At 39.3% G+C, this 19609-nt stretch overlaps 1 protein-coding gene across 1 annotated transcript; it reads right to left on the reverse strand.

The window, feature by feature from the left end:
- Positions 1–1985: 1985 nt before the first annotated feature.
- LOC145459709 (complement factor H-like) lies at positions 1986–19142 on the reverse strand. Its single transcript, XM_080338264.1, has 20 exons — positions 19012–19142; positions 18400–18582; positions 16943–17110; positions 16671–16856; positions 15961–16152; positions 14910–15104; positions 13062–13256; positions 12768–12974; positions 11544–11738; positions 11193–11390; positions 10783–10983; positions 9348–9545; positions 9097–9291; positions 8028–8225; positions 7200–7400; positions 6269–6466; positions 5526–5708; positions 5188–5373; positions 4008–4190; positions 1986–2117 (listed from the first exon to the last, which is right to left on the reverse strand). Exons 1-20 carry the CDS (start codon positions 19064–19066, stop codon positions 2110–2112), a joined length of 3525 nt encoding a protein of 1174 aa, XP_080194390.1. The 5' UTR covers positions 19067–19142; the 3' UTR covers positions 1986–2109.
- Between the last annotated feature and the right edge of the window lie 467 nt (positions 19143–19609).

Genomic DNA, 19609 nt, shown 5'->3' on the forward strand with positions numbered 1-19609 from the left:
CATTCACATATAACATTCTGCGTTTGCTGTGCCTGCAAGTTAGTCTGTTTTGTTGTTGTTGAAGTTCTGGTTCTCTTATATTTGTTATTGTCTCATCAGTTGGGCAAGTTTTTGCATCGTTTGCAACTTTTTTTACAGCTTTCGGCAACTTCAAGATATGTAGAATGCTGTTTTAAGCTGTTTGAAGGAATCTTATAGTGCAACTTATTGCAACTTTTGTCCATTTTTTCCATGCAACTTTTTGCAACTTTCTCGATTTTTCATGAAAGTATTTTCGATTTTGGTGAAATACACGGCCAAATTCGACTGAAACACCGTAAATCATCGGGAGCTAAGCCGGAAAATTGACCTTTTTTTTAGTCAACCGAGCAAAATGTGGTCAAAATGCAACTTCTGCAACTTTTCAGTTTTTTTCTAAAGTAAATGCAACTTTCCACGGATTTAACTGCAACAAAAACTTGCCCTACTCATCAGAATTACGAGTGATTTTTAACGTCATTAATTAAAAGATTCATCCACTTGGTGTTCTTGTTCGGTGTCAGTTGAGATTTGAGAACCAGCACAAAGTCAGCTTACTACAACCATCGCCTTTTTGGAGACCACAGGTAGCATAACAGCAAAAGATTGGCGTGTTAAGTGACAATGCAACTAGATGACGCTGTTGTATCGCTATTACTTTTAACATGTGACGGAGTCACGCAGTCTAGTAAACGAAATAACACGCTCAGTCGACGATACATTTAAACGCGCTGATTCACTATGAGCAGTTCGACATCCATGTGGCCTGAGGTGGGGTGCTTTCCTAAGCGTATTATGTGCGATACCTCGCCGCTATTCTGAAACGCTAGTTTAAACAGAATGAATTTATAGTAGATAGCGGGGTATTTAAAACATAGAAACTGAAGAAACGTGATTGGAAATGGCCGGCTATAAGAATTTTTATAGCCGGCCATTTCCAATCACGTTTCTGGCATAATGTTAACATTATGCCAGTGATTCGAGTGGAACTTTATCTCTCTAATACTTCGCTTCCAATTTTGAATTTTGGTACGATATCCGCAAATAAGTCATGTCAAGTCATTTTGATTGGTGAATAACCAGTCCAAAAATAGACCCACACTGGTAGATAAGTCTTGATGCGGTTGTTTGTGAAGGCCAATTTTAATTAATACCTCCAAGTTACCAGTTACATGACCACGGCAAGGTATAGTCACCAATGAGACAGTCACACATTGAACTAAAATTAAAGAGCGTTCATTGCTGCTGCAGGGCTACGACACTAAAAATCAAATGCAAAGATATGCAACCAAAGATGTTATAATCACGTGATCATGTAATCACCAAAACTTCACATGTATTGGTGTGTCTTGTGACGGGCTTTAGGGCCGGCGCCTAATTTACGGGGGCTAATAGTCCCACACATCCAGCAGGTTGCACAAGCAAACCTTTAGCCTAAAGCAGGGGTGTCTAACATACGGCCCGCGGGCCGCATGGGCCGCCAAGCGATTCCATCCGGCCTAAGTAGCTAGTTCACATTGATTGAAAAAGGAAAAAGGCTTATATTATCCAGCACATTTGTAAAAAATGTGGAGATTTTTTACAGTGAATGCTGGGGTAATCAAACCATGACGTGCGAGATAACTTCAAATGAGACGCCAAAGGATCTCGAGCGTAGGATATGCTCCAACAACTTTAAGTGAGAGAAGAAATAAATTTTCAAAATAAAAAATCAGAACGCCCCCCCCCACCGAAATTGAAATACATCAGCTACGATGTTGATAGCAAGCAGATATGTTAATTCGAGCGAATAAGACACAAGAATGCGACCGTCCGCTACTAAAGTAAATAAGTTAGATCTGCCCGCAAATCCCATCGTACTACATCGTAGGCTATGGCTAGTATCCCACTCCTGTTTAAGCTATTGATGTGTCACCTCTTCACTACCCTGCATACAATATAGATATAGGCAATGCAATATGGCTACATTTTACTGCAAATAAGTTTTTATTTCCGGGTAAATGTGGTAATAGGTTCAGTAAATTCGAAAGAGATGTATCATTTCTTTATGTTCATAGTTTCATTCATCGACTTTGATATCCTTTCAGTACTTCAACGGCCTGGAATAAATTAGGAACATTAGATGCAGTGTATATAATTATTACATATTCGGAAAATGGCATTGAATTGATTGATGCGTTATTTTGCTGCAGGTGATTTCCAGAGGTGGTCAGTAACGAACTACTTCTACTTTTTTGAAGTACTCAGTAGTTTTCCTCTACTTCTGGTACTTACTCAAGTAGATCTGATTTTCTCAACTTCTACTTCTACTTCATAATATTTTTGTGATCTACTTACTTACTTTTCGCTATTTTCAGTTTGTCAAGTAGAAGTAGTTTAATCCCCCAATACTAAAGATAACCTGAGGAATTTCGGGGCTGTTTTCACGCAGTACCAACATTTAATATTCAAGTAAAGTCAAGTAAAGTCCAGAAATTTTGTTGCGCTTCGCGCACAGTAGTTATGGAGTGACAAATATGTTTTAACGAGAGTATCAGTGAATATAATTTAGGTACTGGATTGCTTGGTTCCGCTCACACCGCATTGTCGCCCATATCCAATATTTCATCACAGTATATATGCCCCACCATAACGTTTGAAACTACCGTTTCGCAATCTAGCAATTACCTATCATATCGTAATCTAGCAGACCATGACGTGTCCTGCTAATCTGGAAAATGTGGCTTTTTTTAACGTTACACCTGTCTTAGCTGATCACCTTTGAAGCTTTATAGACAAAAGACATGAAATATATTTCCGCTTTTTAGAAGTGGTATTTGTATTTCACTATTAATTCTGAGTATCATACTTTGAGTTCTAGTTACTTTCAGTTCTTTTGTGTGCAGAGCACAGGCCTATATGTTGAAACATAAAAGCAAGTGTAGTAATGCCTCTATCTTCCGAAAATAAAGCTACACTAAATATAGATTTTACGATCCACAATATTTGTTATTAACGTATACTAGTCGCGCAAAGTGTTCAAATCGTATTCGATACAACTTGTCCGTATTGCTCTTCGCCTAAACTTGGTGCCTTATGGGGTGGCGCCATGCCATGATATTCTCTAAAACGGGGTCTTCTAGTAAACAAAGGGTTTATATCGCATTTTCATATCAATGCTATAATTTACATCTCATCTCCTCGGATGCATCAATACGAATCAAGCTCTCTGCACCTTCTGCATAGCTCAATTTGCAGCTTACAGTCCGTGCGAACGAATTAAGACTGTTTTCAAAACTACTTACTTACTTGAGTAGATTTAAAGTCGGTCAATTCTACTTCTACTTCAAGTAGTTTTAGGCTGCTTATGGGAGAAGTACTTCTACTTGTACTTGAGTAGATTTTGTCGTCGCTACTTCTACTTCGACTTGAGTAGCTTTCTTGACTACTTTGACCACCTCTGGTGATTTCGCGCTATATTTCTTATTTCGTCGCGTCATTAACCTACCAAATCAATATAGTTTGCGCTGCTGTAAATTGCCTATAGAACTACCCTGTTGAAGTACTGAGATATCTCAATCATAGATGGGACCACCGAGATTGGCGTTACAATATTTCCGATAAAACATCAAAGATGTGTCGGTGTTGATGTTTCGACAGATTAATGCTACGATGGCGCATTGGTTTCATCGCCTGGTATGGTTATCTGAATTTCAATCATAAAAAGTGATGTAAATCTATCCAAATACCACTCGACAAATTAAGAATGTAAACAGTGAGTTTGACCGCATAAACTACTCAATTAGAAACGGAAGTAATCTACAACCCCACTGCATGAGTGTAATGTGTATAACATTAACAAAGATATTGGAATAAATGAAATATGGCATTACGGATCATATTATGTGGAAGACGACAAGTCTTAAACTGATTGTGAGAAACTGTGTCATAATGAACAAGGATATATCACATTTTTACTTCAGTCACCGACGCAGTGCTGCGGTACTTACGGATGCATTTTGGTAGTTCAGCCCTCCAGTTGCCGCCACGACCGCAAGATACTTGCTGATACGCTTTATTGAGCTTGTATCCGCGGCTGCAGTAGAACGTGATCTTTTCCCCGTAAGAGTAGGAGTATTTATTCCCCGGGTAGAAGAAGGCGTAGGAATAGGGACGGGGAACGCCGCAGTTTTCTGGAATACGAGTATATTGTGTTACGATTAGAGCATTTAATTTTGAACAGCCACATAAAATTAATATTTGCAGTTAGTGAATTTCCCACCCACCCCCCACCATAGCGAATGAATATCGGTAAATTATCCCCACAAACATCCACCCTCTTAATTATCAGATAATTATAAACTGGTCGTGTTCTATTAGGCTACTTTCCCCATCCTTTAACGAGTATAAAGTCAGGCGAAGAGTATGTTTCGTTATGGAAGTCAACACAGTTTTAGTTACCATACTCAATTGCTTTGTAGTGTGCACTATGACATTTATTGTAGCGATGCATTGTGCTTTCACTTTTTTTGGTACTGTCCGACTGCATCGGCGTCAGGGCGTGTTAATACAGTCACTGGGGCAGCTGGTACATATAGGTTTATCAGCTACATGAAATTATTATTTACACAGTCTCCCATTAGAAGTATTTAAAATACGTTGTTGGCTATTGTTTGCTTGTTTGGTGTATTCGTCTATTTGTCCACTAGTACGGTCGTTGGTCAGTGGTCACTTACACCTGGCCGATAATTTTCATTTTTATTCCGTAACTGCCGACTTCTAGCGCGGCCCACTTCTAGGATTGTTATAAGACCGCTTACGCTGGTTAGATGGCGAGGAGGAGCCAAGACATACCTTAAGCACTTAAGTAGGAATTGTTTGTCGGCTATATATGAACAATTGAGCATGGAGATCGTATAAAGTTAAAATCGTGTTCTCATCATCATTTTGTGGATTTACTTCCAGATCAAGCAATCACCACATCGTACGGAAGCTTATAAACATCAGACACGGTTTCTCAATAAATGATTATATCGCCCAAAGTAGCGGTAGGCCTATAACCGTTTAATTATTCGAACAAATGCTCATTGAGACTTGCTGTGACACTAATATTTACAACCGTGTTTCTTTTAGTCAATCAACAGTTTCAACTTGTCTCATTGCTTTGAATGTGTTATCCAAATCACTTACTGTTGCACATGGGGGCCTTGTTATCCCAGTTTCCGTCATCCATACATGTCATGTAGGAATACCTGGAACCGTGGTACGACATTTGGTATTCTGACTTGCAGCGGTATTGCACTCGCTCGCCCTTGCGGTAGTACATTTTCATTGGATAGTAGTACCCGTGCATTACATCGTTTCCCATGCAGTACTCTGTAAATGAATCAACTTTTGTAAAGGATGTAATCTAATTGTTGCGGACATGATACGAAACCTATTCGGTAATATGATTTAAAATAAAAAATCTGTTCCATACAAAGCTACTATAGCGAACCAAGAGTGAATTGCAGAATGCAGAATCTTACCCTTGCACTTCTGCGGCTCGCCGTCCCAGTTTCCGTCCTTCATACACTTCGCGTGTTTGCGGTAGTTGGCAGGGGCGTAGTACCCGTAATCGCATTCAAACTTGATGTATTCGCCTTCCATGTATCGCATCTTGGAATACGCCACGTGGTTGTAGGCGCGGTGATCTGGCACTTTGCAGTATTCTTAAGGGATATCATTCGGATTAGCATGGCAAAGTGCGTGAAAGCGGATATACTTAATTGGGAAAAGTTGAATACGCTGTTTATATAGCCTACAAAATTATCTTGCAAGTATAAATATAACAGTATCTGTGTGGGCTTTCTTTGCTACACCCAATACGTTGTGGTCGCAGGACCATGGGTAAACAGAGTATATTAACTTGTGCACGCAAATACCATTTCCTGCCCATATTCTGTTAGATTTGTTCCGAAAAGCGTCAATTGTCCTCCATGACAATATCTGATATGATTCCGTAACATGAATGCTGAATTTTACCCAAGCAGCTAGACATTCTATCATAAGCAGAGGATCTGATAGATTAATACTATCCACAGAGAAGTAGCAGGTTGTTGAGAATTTTTGACGGATTCTATATAGGATAACATATGACCGGAACGAGCACCACCTTAGTCTATTACCTAATACCTACACGCACGGATAAGATATTGTACGCGAACATATAAACTTTGTGCGATAATTGGGCAGGATAGAAATACTTTCATTAAACTCCGTAAATTCTTACTGGTTGGCATCCTTTTGCACTTCGGTAATGTGTCCCAATTGCCGTCCATCTGGCAGGAAGAGTAATATTTCATCATCATTCCCTCGTTGTACTTGTAATACCCTGGTTTGCACTTCACGTATATCTGGTCTTCGGTGTCGTAGTATTTCATCTCGGGTTCGTAGTAGCCGTGTTCTACCATTGGCGGGGAGCAGTATTCTGAGAAAGATGGTATTCTGAACTGATTGGGAATATGATTACTTGAGTTCCACAAAACGGCTCTCGTAGTCAATTCTGCTTTGACCCTTGATTGCAATGATTCGAATATACAATAAAGATTGAGTGTTCATGATTACCAGATCTAGCCCTTGTCCATACAATAACTCTGATTACAGGTAGAATTGTCATTTCAATCGAGCGCGTCATTTCAACCGTAGACATAGAATGTTCAATTCGTTGGATGATTAACACAGGGCGATGCATATCATTTAGTTTTCGGTAACCAATTAACTTGTTCTTTTTGATAATAACTTGGAGTCGACTTTTATTAAAATATGCCAACCTATTTACTACCAACAAAAGGAGTTCATGTACCACATAAATATAGTACCTTGAACTTGAACGAAATCTTCACCTCGATTATCATTCGTATTTTCATGTCGGTGACGTCATGCTTGGTGATTGGATTGTTGATATACTCTGTTCTTTCTACTTCTCAACTAGTTTTTTTATGTCATAATGACCAGTAAATAATTGACTGGTAATCGAACCGTTCAGGAAGGTACTGAGACACCATAGGATTTGTATGGCTGGGGAAAATCGATTCCTAAACGAGTGTTAAGCTTGTGGTCGATTATTTGAGTATCACTCATTATGACATTTTAACTATAGGCCTACAATGTGTCTACTCTACACTTGAATTTCAGTAGCTGCCCGGATATTCGATACATACTTTTACCGATCTTCATACACTTGGGTTGCTTCCGAGTCCATTTTCCATCTCTACCGCAATAGTTGTAGACGTACGCGTTGTCATCATGGTACTTGAGTCGGTATCCAATAGCACACTGGTAATATACTCTGTCGCCCGGTTTGTAACTAGCCTTCATCGGTGAATAGACGCCATGTGGTACCATCATATGCATACAAGAGCCTGTAAACGATATGATGATATTCGTCGGTTAGAGACATCGGGCTAGTTCGAAATGCATCTACTCCTAGTGGTGCTACCTCAGTACGAGTAGCCTAAAAGTAGTGGTCTCAAAGGCGTGTCAAAATACTCCAATTCGAAGTAGAAATGGGAGGTTTGAAAAGTATTCAAGTTTCAAAACGTAAAATAGATTAAAGCGTCGCATAAATATTGTAATCAAACTGAGGTAATCTATTTTCCATATAGAAAAATGCATTTTGATACCATCGCAATGACGAATGACTATTGAAAGATTTACGATTCAGGACAATGGTCGAATAAAATATTGAAGTACAGTCACAAAGGACTCTCTCACTCGTGAAAGTGATACAAACCTATCAAAGAACTACTTTCCGCTTCACAGATTCTGAGGAGTAACTAATTCAGTGCTTTGGTACTAAATCTGTCGGGAAAAAGAAGTAGCCTCGCGTATAAGCATTGAAATTTGAGCACGTAGTCTGAGTAACCAATGCCTGCTTGAGTACATTAGTAGAATAATTTGGTGACTGATACTGATCGTCTCCAACGGTAAGATGCCATAGTATATGTTTAACATTATAAACGCTTCAAACGGAGTATAATGTTTGATACCTGCTGTCATCTTCTTGCACGTTGGCGGCTTCATGTCCCACATGCGATCCTGTCCACAAGTCGCGTACGAATAGTATTTGCCTTCGTAGTGCTTGTAATATCCCTCGTTACACTTGAAACGGAGTTGGTTACCGACGGAGTACATTTTCCTGCTGGGCTTGAGTGTGCCATGTTCGAATTTCGGCATTTTGCAGTACACTGTTATCGGAAAATACTAGTCACGCCTTCAGCAGGGGAATGTCTTTGTAAAACATCGGGTAAGGGTCAGCAAGAAAGCAGACACATTAGAATTACACCAAATTAATCAGTAATGTTTTAGTTGTTGAGTAAGTGCCGCCATAGTTGCTGTAGTTACTATTATACGTAGAAAAAGTCGTCTCGATATGGAGTTGCAATTTCCGATTATATATATATATTACCCGCTACTGGGCAAAGCATTTGCTGTCTTGTCGTAAGACGGCAAGTAAATAGTGGTAACACTCTCGTTCGGGACTTGGTCTATATCTCACTAATTGGATAACCAATTTCCTCTTCGTATTTGGTCAAATGAACATGCACGGACAAAAACGCTGTATGTCAGCATTGTATAATCTTATAGCCTAAAAATAAAATTTCGCTGCATTTCAGGCGATTTCAAATTTTGCCAAAATGATTTTCGGTTGCGACTCGTACCGAGTATAATATATTTTAGGTATGAGAGTGTGTTAGATTTCGGTCTTGTGTCAAATAATACTGGTATCGACTAAACGATTCAAAAATTAAATTCATAACTTGATATGGCTGTTAGAATAATCGCAATACATACAGTCTACGGTAACGTTACATTGGCCAACCATTCGACGAGAAGAGCACAGGTTCACATTTTAAAGGACCACATTAAAAAATCTACACGGGATAAGGATTCAGAATTTTTTGCGAAACTGGATTTGGAAATGGAATTTTCAATAATATGAAATTTTCGTGTTATTACTAACTACTTTATGTGCAGGAATATTCTCGGAATATAGTTTCGATTAACAACAGTTTGACCACTGATTATAAATCGCTCGTAATACTTCCATCAACCTACTTTTCTTCATATCCAAGCACTTGGGTGATTTGTACTTCCATTTCCCGTCCATGCAAACGTTATATTCGTATTCTTCTCCTCTGTAAGATTTCTTGAAGCCCCTGGCACATTGGTAGTAGAGCTTCGAACCTTGTTGATATCTTTCAAACATCGGCCAGTATGATCCATAATAAAATTCCGGCGCGTAGCAATAGCCTGCAAACAATGGGAACAATGTACACCCAGGTAATTTTAGTCGGCGCCAAACGTACTCATCATCGCCTTCTTGCACATCGGTGGTTTCCTGTCCCAATACCCGCCCGGTTTGCACGTAGCGTAGTCGTATCTCTCACCCTCGTAGTAGAGCTTGTAACCGTCTTTGCATTTGTAGCTGACTTTCTCGCCGTACGCATATTTGGATTTGGACGTCATGACCATACCGTGTTCAATCACGGGAGCATCGCAATGAGCTGAACATAAGTGTGCCGTGTAGAGGTAAGCAATATTTTGCTTTAAGCTAATTATATGTATCAGCTACTCGATTAAAATCATTGTTAAATAAAACTTGAAGGTTTTAAAATGGGGCAAAGCCGTCAGCATTCCAAGCATACATCTTGCAATCTTGCATTAACATAGCATTCGAGATTTATTAAAACCCTCCTTCACTCTATTCTGACTTCAGCATTTAATTTTATAGGAATTCGTTTTGATGCTAAAAGCTATAAGCCAGGGGTGTCAAACATAGGGCCCGCGAAGCTAAGATTGCTAAATTAAAATGATTATATTAGTTCGCACATTTAATTCCAAAGTTCTCTCTCGACAGCAAATGCGAAGTACGCTCACTGCTCATATACCAAATTATAACATTCTGGCGGCAATGCTGCGCTTTCATAAGTAGCAAGTCGGTGACATTGGTACCAAATAGTGAGGCGGTTAGGAGAAACGCAAGCCACCAGTTCAGTTCATGAACCGAAAGCTAGTCATTCACAGGGACGAAAACGCCATTGTTGAACATAATGCACGTAAACCTTCATTGTGCTCGAAGAATACAGTGTAAATATCTGCGGGTGCGCTTCTCGGAGGAAAACGGTCCCCGGCCGCAGTAACTCATTTGATCCGTATTATATCCAGCATTCATGCCATTCTAGATTATATTTTAGTTGTGCTTACATAATTATTTAGGCTCCACTTTCATGAGTGAGTTTAATGCTTCCAAGTTTTTTATCATAGAGTCAATGAGTTGGGTTTCATTGCTAAATTCCAATTTCGTTGGTATGGATATATATAACTACGCTGTCGAGTTAAAATCTGTCACGTACGTTGATTGCAGTTTGGGCTTCAATGACATCATATGCTGAGCAAGAGAAGCCTATACTAGTAATTAATACGCGGCAGTGATCCTTAGATTTTCATACGTAAACCCGAAGCAGCTACGGCCTGTAAAAATGAATTCTCACGGATATCACACTTTAGTCTGTGGACGTGAACTCAGTTTATTAAAAAACTGCATTAACGTCATGATAGATATCGGCAATAATGCGAAGACAAAAGTAGCTTTGACTCTATATTTTTGTGATCACCGTGACAGTTCATACAAGCCATAGGAAAGCTAGATTACAATTTAATACGTAATACATATTTTGAGGGTGAATAGAAACGGAAGTCCGGGTACCACGATCTTGGGTTTCACGAAACAGGTCTCCATACCTTTCGTGGCCAATTTGCACATTGGATGCATGAATTTCCAATTTCCATCGCCCATACATATGTTGTATTCAAACCAATCTTCGCCGTACACCAGCGTGTATCCTTCCTCGCATTTGGTGTAGTAGAGACGATCTCCTGCACTGTACAGCTTCAATGCCGGCGTGTACTTTCCATGCTCGAAATTCGGTGGGTTGCAGTAATCTGTAGCAACAAGAATTTTCAGTCGAGACACGGTTTGTTTTGAATGGATCGCTTTGATTCACAAAAATGAAGCGTCATCTGTATAGTAGGTAGTAGACACAATTTACCAGTGATAGTTACCTTTATTTTCGTTACCATCAAAAGATCATTATTTCCTAATATGTTCTATTATCAAATGTAATGGCAAGAAAGAAAGAATGCAGACTTACCCATCTTGTGGCTTTTGCACATCGGCGGATCTTTGTCCCAAATGCCATCTCTTCGGCATGTAGCATACTCGTACTGATCCTTCCAATAATACATACCGTATCCATAATTGCACTTGAATCGCAAACGGTCCCCATAGTTGTATCGCCTCATTTTAGGGTGGTACATGCCGTGCATGATTTTCGGAGAGTAGCAGTAATCTGAAGGAAATCATTCAATCAACTAAGCCAACCGGGAAAACGTATTCACCACATCTCGTCTTCAGCTATTGTTTGGCATTGTGTGACATACAATTCGCTCAATAGACGTAGGCTTAGACTGCGTAGACTTTTCAGGGTGATTGGAAATCTTACTTTTGTGCGCAGATTTGCACATGGGCGGCGGGTGATTCCACATTCCGTTTTCGCACATGGCGTAGTCGTATTTTTCCATGTCATAATGCAATTTGTAACCTTCGTCGCAGTCATAGTACACTTTTTCTCCGTCTTTGTACCAGCTTTTGTTCGGTCTTCGTTTGCCGTACATTACGTCATGTCCCACGCAACCAGCTGAATTCAATATGGGATGAATCATTTCGAGAATCTAGCGAAAGTAGCCTACAACTGTCCAAGCCTACTTCGATGAATCTAAATTGCTTGTCCCGCAGATTAGTACGCTTTTGAATTTATGACGCTTCTGTACAATATGTCTATATTATCTATTGTAAATGTCTAAGAGAAACGACAAAACTACTCTAGACGCCATTTTGTATATGTGACGCCATATTGCTTTTCAAAAAGAAAGCGTCATCTGTTCGCATATTTCCTGCTTATGAGTATGATAATTAATATATATATATTATTACTCTTGTAGAGTCCTGTCAAAGAATCCGTTTCTATATAGACTCAGTTTGAGGAACTAAGTAAAATACTTGACGAAAATTATAGGAGGAAACCTCTTGAGAATTAAGTTCAAATAACTGAAAACCCGTATTCCAAGCAGAAAAAAGCGGCGATAATAAGGTTCATATCACATACTTCTATAACACGCATATGCGTTTTTGAAATTTTATGTTGGACAATTTATATCCATCACGTTATTGTGGTTTTGTGATATTCCGACGATTTATATGTTTAATTTTGAGTGAAATATAGTTTGTTGAGAAGTTTGAATCGATTTTAATAATGAATGCCACACGAATTGTGCGATGAAGGTGCTGTACCTGCCCACTCCAGCTGAATATATTTTTGAAGATCGTATGCATCTGTAAGGTCAGTCAGTTGGCGTTAGTCTGAAAGATCTCTTAACTTCGGAAGTAGCCACATACGTTGCCTGCTATAATTATGCGAGCTCTCGGCCAAATCTAGTCTTAGAACTTTTATTACTTCAGTAATTCCTAGACCTATTATTTTTTCACAAGTAATTGAGTACAAATTTAGAGCATAACTACTACTTTTACTACTTGAGTAGCAACGTTAACCACTTTGGCACCTCTATAAATTAAACAGTATCAATAACATGTTGAAAGCATAAAGGTCGTGCGCATATTGTAAATGCGGTTACAAAATATGTATTTAGCAACAATATAAATGCCTTACATCCACTAGAGTGCTTCATGCTCTTGCACTTGGGAGGATCGAAGTCCCATTTACCATCTTTGCCACAAGTGCGATATTCATACCAGTCATTTTCGAAAAACAGCCCGTATCCCTCTTTGCATCTGTGGTACATTCTATCTCCTTCCGTATACATTTTCATGTCAGGGAAATGATAGCCATGTCCGACCATGCTCGGCATGCAATATTCTGAAACGTAGTGGGAATTTTGCATTTGTTAGCGTTCGGACATGATGGGATAGTTCCATATTGGCTGATATCGCATTGAAAACTCACTCATATTCATGGGTCTGCATTTAGGTGCTTCGAAGTCCCAGTTTCCATCGTTCTTGCACGTGGCGTATTGAAACCAGTCTTTGTCGAAGAACAACTTGTATCCGTCCTTGCATTTGAAAGATATGCGTTCCCCTTTCTGGTATTTCTTTTTCATGGGCATGACCATTCCGTTGAAGTCAGGTTTCTTGCACATTACTGATAAACATTTAATTTGGATATATCTAGAGCAGGTACTTTCGTTTTGATATTAAGAAACAGTTTATTCAGAAAAGGACTACGGCTGATACTTCTAATGTAGCAAAACTTCAAAGATTCCGATTTCCAAGTCACATGTTGCTTAACCATAAATCAATTTCACGAATCCATCTATATCGCCGTACTGAGGGAAGACAAGCACTCAAAAGTTTTCCAATTGTTCGTTTTCGAACATTAAGATGACATTTTCCTTGCATTCATCACAATACACTTTTGACAACAACACAATTGACGAAATTATATTAAACGCTGATCCAATTGTAGTATGTCGGAGTATAATGTCAATTCTAGTGAGAATATAGGAATTGGGTGATGGCGTGCCACCCGAAATTGTCGCAATTCTTTCAAAATATTTTTATAGAGCGTTGATACACATTCCTCATATTTTTACTTGATATAATCTTGTAAATTATGGCAACAATGAAATTCCAAGGGTCAAGTTAAATACTGGGAATGGTGGGAACCTCGGAAAGGTTCAGGCTCGTGTGAACACGAACCTTTTAAAAGGTTCTGTGTGAACGCGAACGTGAAACTCATGAAGTCACGTGACGTCATATTGCTAATTCCAACCCTACATTTCAGTGAAGTGATATATATTAATATACACGATACCTAACTACGACTCGGGCCACATAATGCCACAATGCTGAAGTACATACTGACTTTTCAAACGTCGCCAAATGTATCATCAGGGACAATCAAATGATATAATGATTCCATAACATCAGTATCTTCCGCCGCTTTGCCAACAATTTCGACGAGTACTTGCAAGGAAATATAAGCTTAGGCTTTAACGGTCTAGGCCAGACCGGACAATGTATTCGGCGTCTGAGTGTTGCTACGTTGATGTTGAGCAGAGTGTGCTATGGGTTTTACCCCATTTACAAGTTCTACAGCATCTAGCCCACACCCAAATCGCACGGATTTGGTTTTTATGACGCAGTGAAACATGAAATCGGGACGGACCCCGTACGCTTGCGAGATTTGTTATATCAGATAACGGTATCAATTTAATTGATTGGTTGAATAAGCGTTATTCGCTGACCACCTGTAGCGTATTTCGCGCTTGATGTTGTGTGATACAGTGATTGCGGGTCAAGCTTACAGCAGAGAGTCACTAAATATTCACAAACACAAAGTTGGATATTTCGAGCAAACTATTTTGACAAAGCATGTAAAATTTTTGAGATTGTGAAGGTGCATGCTCGATTAGTGTTGATTTTTTATGCTGCCAGCGCCATGCATAGAGTGGCCCGTAGTTGAAATGTGATAAATCTCAACCAATGATGTTATAATGACGTGAAAATTGTAATATATGACAAAGGTTCACAGTGCAGAACCTACCAAGGTTCGTTTGTGAACGTGGACCTCTAAATTTCCGAGGATCACACACAGAACGCGAACGTGAACCTCACGTTCTCACCATCTCTAATAAATACCCAATTGCTACAAAATACGAAAGTTAAGTTAATGCTGAACAGTTGCTATCAGCGCCACAAAAAGTACGAGCTTGAAACAGAATGGTATAGAATGCGCTCAAAGCTTCCCCATAACAACGAACGGTCACCCGTCAGGTAAAACTGTTGTATATACCTTGTTTCATTACGCATCTGGGCGGCATGAAGTCCCACATCCCATTTTTCATGCAGGTAGCGTATTCATACCATGGTCCGTCGTAAAATAGCATATATCCTTCGTCGCATTTGTAAGACACCCTGTCCCCGTAATAGTAGTGATTCTTGTTAAGCTGTGGCATCCCATGCTCGATCATTGGTTTTTCACAGTACTATGAAAAATTGAGATGCCGGTCAATATTCCATACAGGCGCCATTTTAAGTGTTGCAGCATCATTCATTTAGGATAATCTCACGTAAAAACGCGTATTCCTGGCGTACGGCATGTGATTGTATTTCACATGCTTCGGAGCCGTAGATTTTTCTGTAATGGACGTAATTAGGGTTGCATTTAAAACAAAAATCAATTAGAAACAAACATGTTTGAAACAAGGCCCTAATTTAAAACATGTTTTTTATTTTTTCAAGCCTTGACGTCTCGAATATCCAATTGTGACATCATAATGGAATTTACATTGACAGATGAAAATATAGGGTGAATATAGCTCCTTTGACGAAATATCTGTACTATAACTGTTGAACCGACTATTTTGAGGGTTGCAACCATCCGATACCGATAAACGTCGGCTAAATTGGGCGGTAATTGTCCGTAGGCTCATACAACATATTTTTCGGAGATTATTTACCCAGTTATGGCATATTTTACAACTTGAAAAAAAATGGTAAAATGCCTCTGTTTAAAACACAGTTTAAAGCATGTTTTAAACAAAGTGTTTTAAAACACGGTTTGTTTTATATGCAACCCTAGACGTAATTGTGCATCTGATGATTGTAGGGAGGCAATCCAAGCCGGGACAAGTTACGTTTCTACGAAATATTGCTTACAAAATCTTATAATTTTCAAGTAATGGTAGATATAAAAATTCTAATCGGCGTACTATAAGGGTTCTCGAAAAAAAAAAGTATTGTTTCATTGTATAACACAATGTACAGTTACTCGTCAAATTTAAAGTTACAAACATAAGTATAACCATGTCCCTGCCCTACACCTAATTTCCTATCGCACTCACTTGCACTTTCACATTTATACGGCATATTGTCCCAATTGCCGTCCTTCATACAAGTTGCCCACATGTAGCCATATTTTTCTGGCTTCTTGTAGCCGTCCATGCAGTAGTAATAGATCTTGTCATCGTGCATGTACATTTTCTTAGCGTAAGACTTGTGATGATTCATCATGTGATCCGGAGCACTGCAGTATTCTAACAATAATACATTGAAAATATGAGTTTGTCGAATACATCGCTGTTTTCAGATGTCCCGGCTTTATGATTAAGATTCGTCAAATTTCCATAAAATGCAGTTTCATTCATTGCAACAGCCACTGTATAGTCAACATTACAAATGTAGGGAGTAGGCGTTGCATTGGATCTAGCTATTTAGTTTTGCTGGAATAAGCTATTTAATGAACCTAGCAATGCTATTGAATTGTTAGCTCATTTTATACCAACTTTGATTATTACTATTTATATTATAAGACCAAATTACCCATGGAATTAAATGAACTGTAAACAATTCAATACCGGGTAATAAATTTCTGTAGTTTAATAATCAATCAACGCTTGATAGATGCATGGTTCGTTTATCGCTTGTACGTTAGAATGAAGCTTTGTAATCCGCCATATTTCTGATTTATGGGTGCGAAGGTCATGACAGTCAGGGGTAGACCATGGGCATTGCTAATCGCGACCTGATACTGCAGTAAAGGGATAATACTTACTTTTGCACATTGGAGGTGTCCTATCCCACATTCCGTTGTCTCCGCACTTCATGTAATCGTATTTTCCCCCTTCGTAGTATTTATAATACTTATCGGGACACATAAAGGTAACTTTCTCGCCGTAGTAGTAGTGGTCCTTCATGGGTTCGTATTTGCCGTAGTTCATTTTGGCCACCTTGCAATAATCTGACTCAATAAACGACGATAAATTATACTGTGGTATGACGCAACGAGGTGCGAACGCATTCATTGACTCCCCGCAGACTCCTTACCGTAGCATTTTGACGCCTGCTTCCATTTTCCATCCATTTGACAGGTCGAATACGTATGCTTTTCTCTATTTCCTGGGCAGCCATAATAGAGTTTGTCATCGTATTTGTAGCCAGCCTTGTCCGGATAGAATCGACCGCCGAAGAATGTTCGAGGATGTGCGCAAGGCTCTGAAATATTTACGAAACCATAATGACTACGCCCTTTGTCTTCAGCGTCGTGACTTTTACACGGCCACAAGGCGCCTGTGTTGGGAACTCGTTACTACCTTCCAGTCACTGCTGCATATTTGTAATCCGGTAGAGTCAGTTAAAAGTCACGCAATTTTCGAATCGTGTCAAGACAAGTCATCTCGCATTCGTCAATTTCCAGTTGGTTTCACCCCACCATATATCTTAAGCGTCTCTTGTCTGATTTTAATCTGCGGATCCTAGACCACGCCGAACTATATAGTCAAACTTGGTTTTCTACGATTTCTAAACCACCAAGTCGATGTCTGCCACAGCTACGGTTGCATTCAAAACAAGTGGTCCCTATATGACAGGGGTTGGAAGCCTATTTCGTCAAAGAAGCTTTATTTGACCCTATATTTTCAAATGCGAATATAAATCCAGTATGACGTCATGACTCCGAAAACAATGTTTTAAACGTGTTTGTTTTAAATAGATTCTTGTTTTAAACACAGCCCTAGTCACAGCGGTAGTGTATGTATACGTGTCCGAACGAGAATTATGGTTACAGGTGCTCCTGTCGAATTAGTATGGGAGTGTAATTCAACGTAAGCTACGTTTCATGGCAACAATTTAGCATATAAGGCTATAAAGGCCGACCTCATATTTGCAGAGAGAAAAATTAAGGTTTGAGCATATACCAAATGTCGTCGAAATTGCTAAGAAAGGATCAACTTTGTATTTTACACACCTGATTGAATATATTTACGCATGGTTTCAATGATATTAGCCAACAATACCTGTAAACGTCAATATGGCGTCAATTAAGGCTAGCCGTAGCTGGTTTACCTCGATGTCGCCGCTGCTAACACTAATGATATCGAAATCGGAAACAGAAATAGAATTCAAAACATAATGGAATGATTTTTATCGCATGCCTCAAGTTGAATATTTGATGACTTGAAAATTAGATCAAAAAGTCTGCATCCGATTCGCGAGTTAATCCAAACTTGTTAGACCAGCTGTCTGAGTAAAGCCAAGTTATTTTGGGGCGGTGGTTGTCAAGCCAAGACCAAGGTAATGAGATGCAGGCTGCTCTACTGTTAGCTTCCTGATTTAAACGTTTACATTCACGGAGAAAGTTATACGTGGACTTACTATTATCGCTACTGGTATATATCATCCTTCAGCGGGAAATATCCGATTCATTAAATTTGACCTTATTCGAAGTGGAGAAGATAGTATTACCCAGAGTTTCACTGTACGCCTACTACTTTAGGCCTACTTACTTATGCACATTGGCATATCAGAATCCCAATTGTTTGAGCTATCGCAGTTCAGTCGTTCTTTTCCTTTCATCTCGTACCCATCCCAGCATTTGATCCACACGGCACTACCGGATGGATATTTACCTCCACGCATGTCATGTGATGACCGCATTGTGGCATATTTCACATTAGGTTTGTCGCACGCTGCAAGAGTAATACATGTGATTAGTTAGTACACGATAAAAGTTCGTGTGAAACGGGATTTTGGTGTGGGAAATCGCTATATAAAATCTAATATTTTTATTCACATAATAATTCCAGTATTGGTTGTAAATATGTTTTAGTATATCTGTCAATTATCGAGTTAAATCACCCAATAAACTGAAAAATCTGAAGGAATCTTCCCAAGCAGCTATTAGTAATATTGAGGTTGATTCATTACAATTTACGCTGGTTCGCTCATCCTGCGGATAGCCCGCGTGTTGATACGCATTAAGTTTGTTTACTTGCCGATGTTTTATTCAAAATCAAAAGTGTTTAGCATGTAGTTGCCCGTGGCCGGGCTCAGTGCATAGTGTTTCACAATGCGGTTGCTTACAATCAAGTGAACTTAATAAGTTATAGGCCACTTACCAAGACATATTTGAATGATCAGTGCCACTGCGATGCAACTGAATAAATTGATCATGGTTGATTCTTCCGACTCTCGTTCGGATCGAAATCCACTTGTATATTCCGTTACCAAGACCAATCAAGGCAACTTGATCAAATGAGGTTTATCCTAGCATATATACACTTTGAGAAGGTCACGTGACAAGTATGCCCTCGGGTGAACGTGATCTTACCGGTTATTTGCAGAATGTTTGAAAACGCAGATTCGCGGTAACGCCGGCCAATTTTGCATACGAATACAATCACTTCAAACCGAGTCGTGAATACAGACAACAACGTTGGATGACTTGCATTTGGGCGAAATGTGTTTTTTTAAACTTTGACACGAATCAGGGAAATTATAGATACAACGTGTACGATGTAAACGTATCCACGGGTACCGTTCCGAAGGATTACCAGAATTCAAGTTCATAACCACAATGATTTTGCTGTTTCGCTCATATGAATTGGCCTAAAACCACTTTCGTTCTCATCGATGTGATTCGCATGTAATGGAACATTTAGGTTCGCACGGATGGAAATTTCCCCGACAGTTTATACTGTGTTTAATTATTGAAAA

This window comes from Botryllus schlosseri, unplaced genomic scaffold (assembly GCF_051294905.1).
Source record: "Botryllus schlosseri isolate E-star unplaced genomic scaffold, Bs_hap1 Bs17a, whole genome shotgun sequence".
In the NCBI taxonomy this organism is placed as follows: Eukaryota; Metazoa; Chordata; class Ascidiacea; order Stolidobranchia; family Styelidae; genus Botryllus; species Botryllus schlosseri.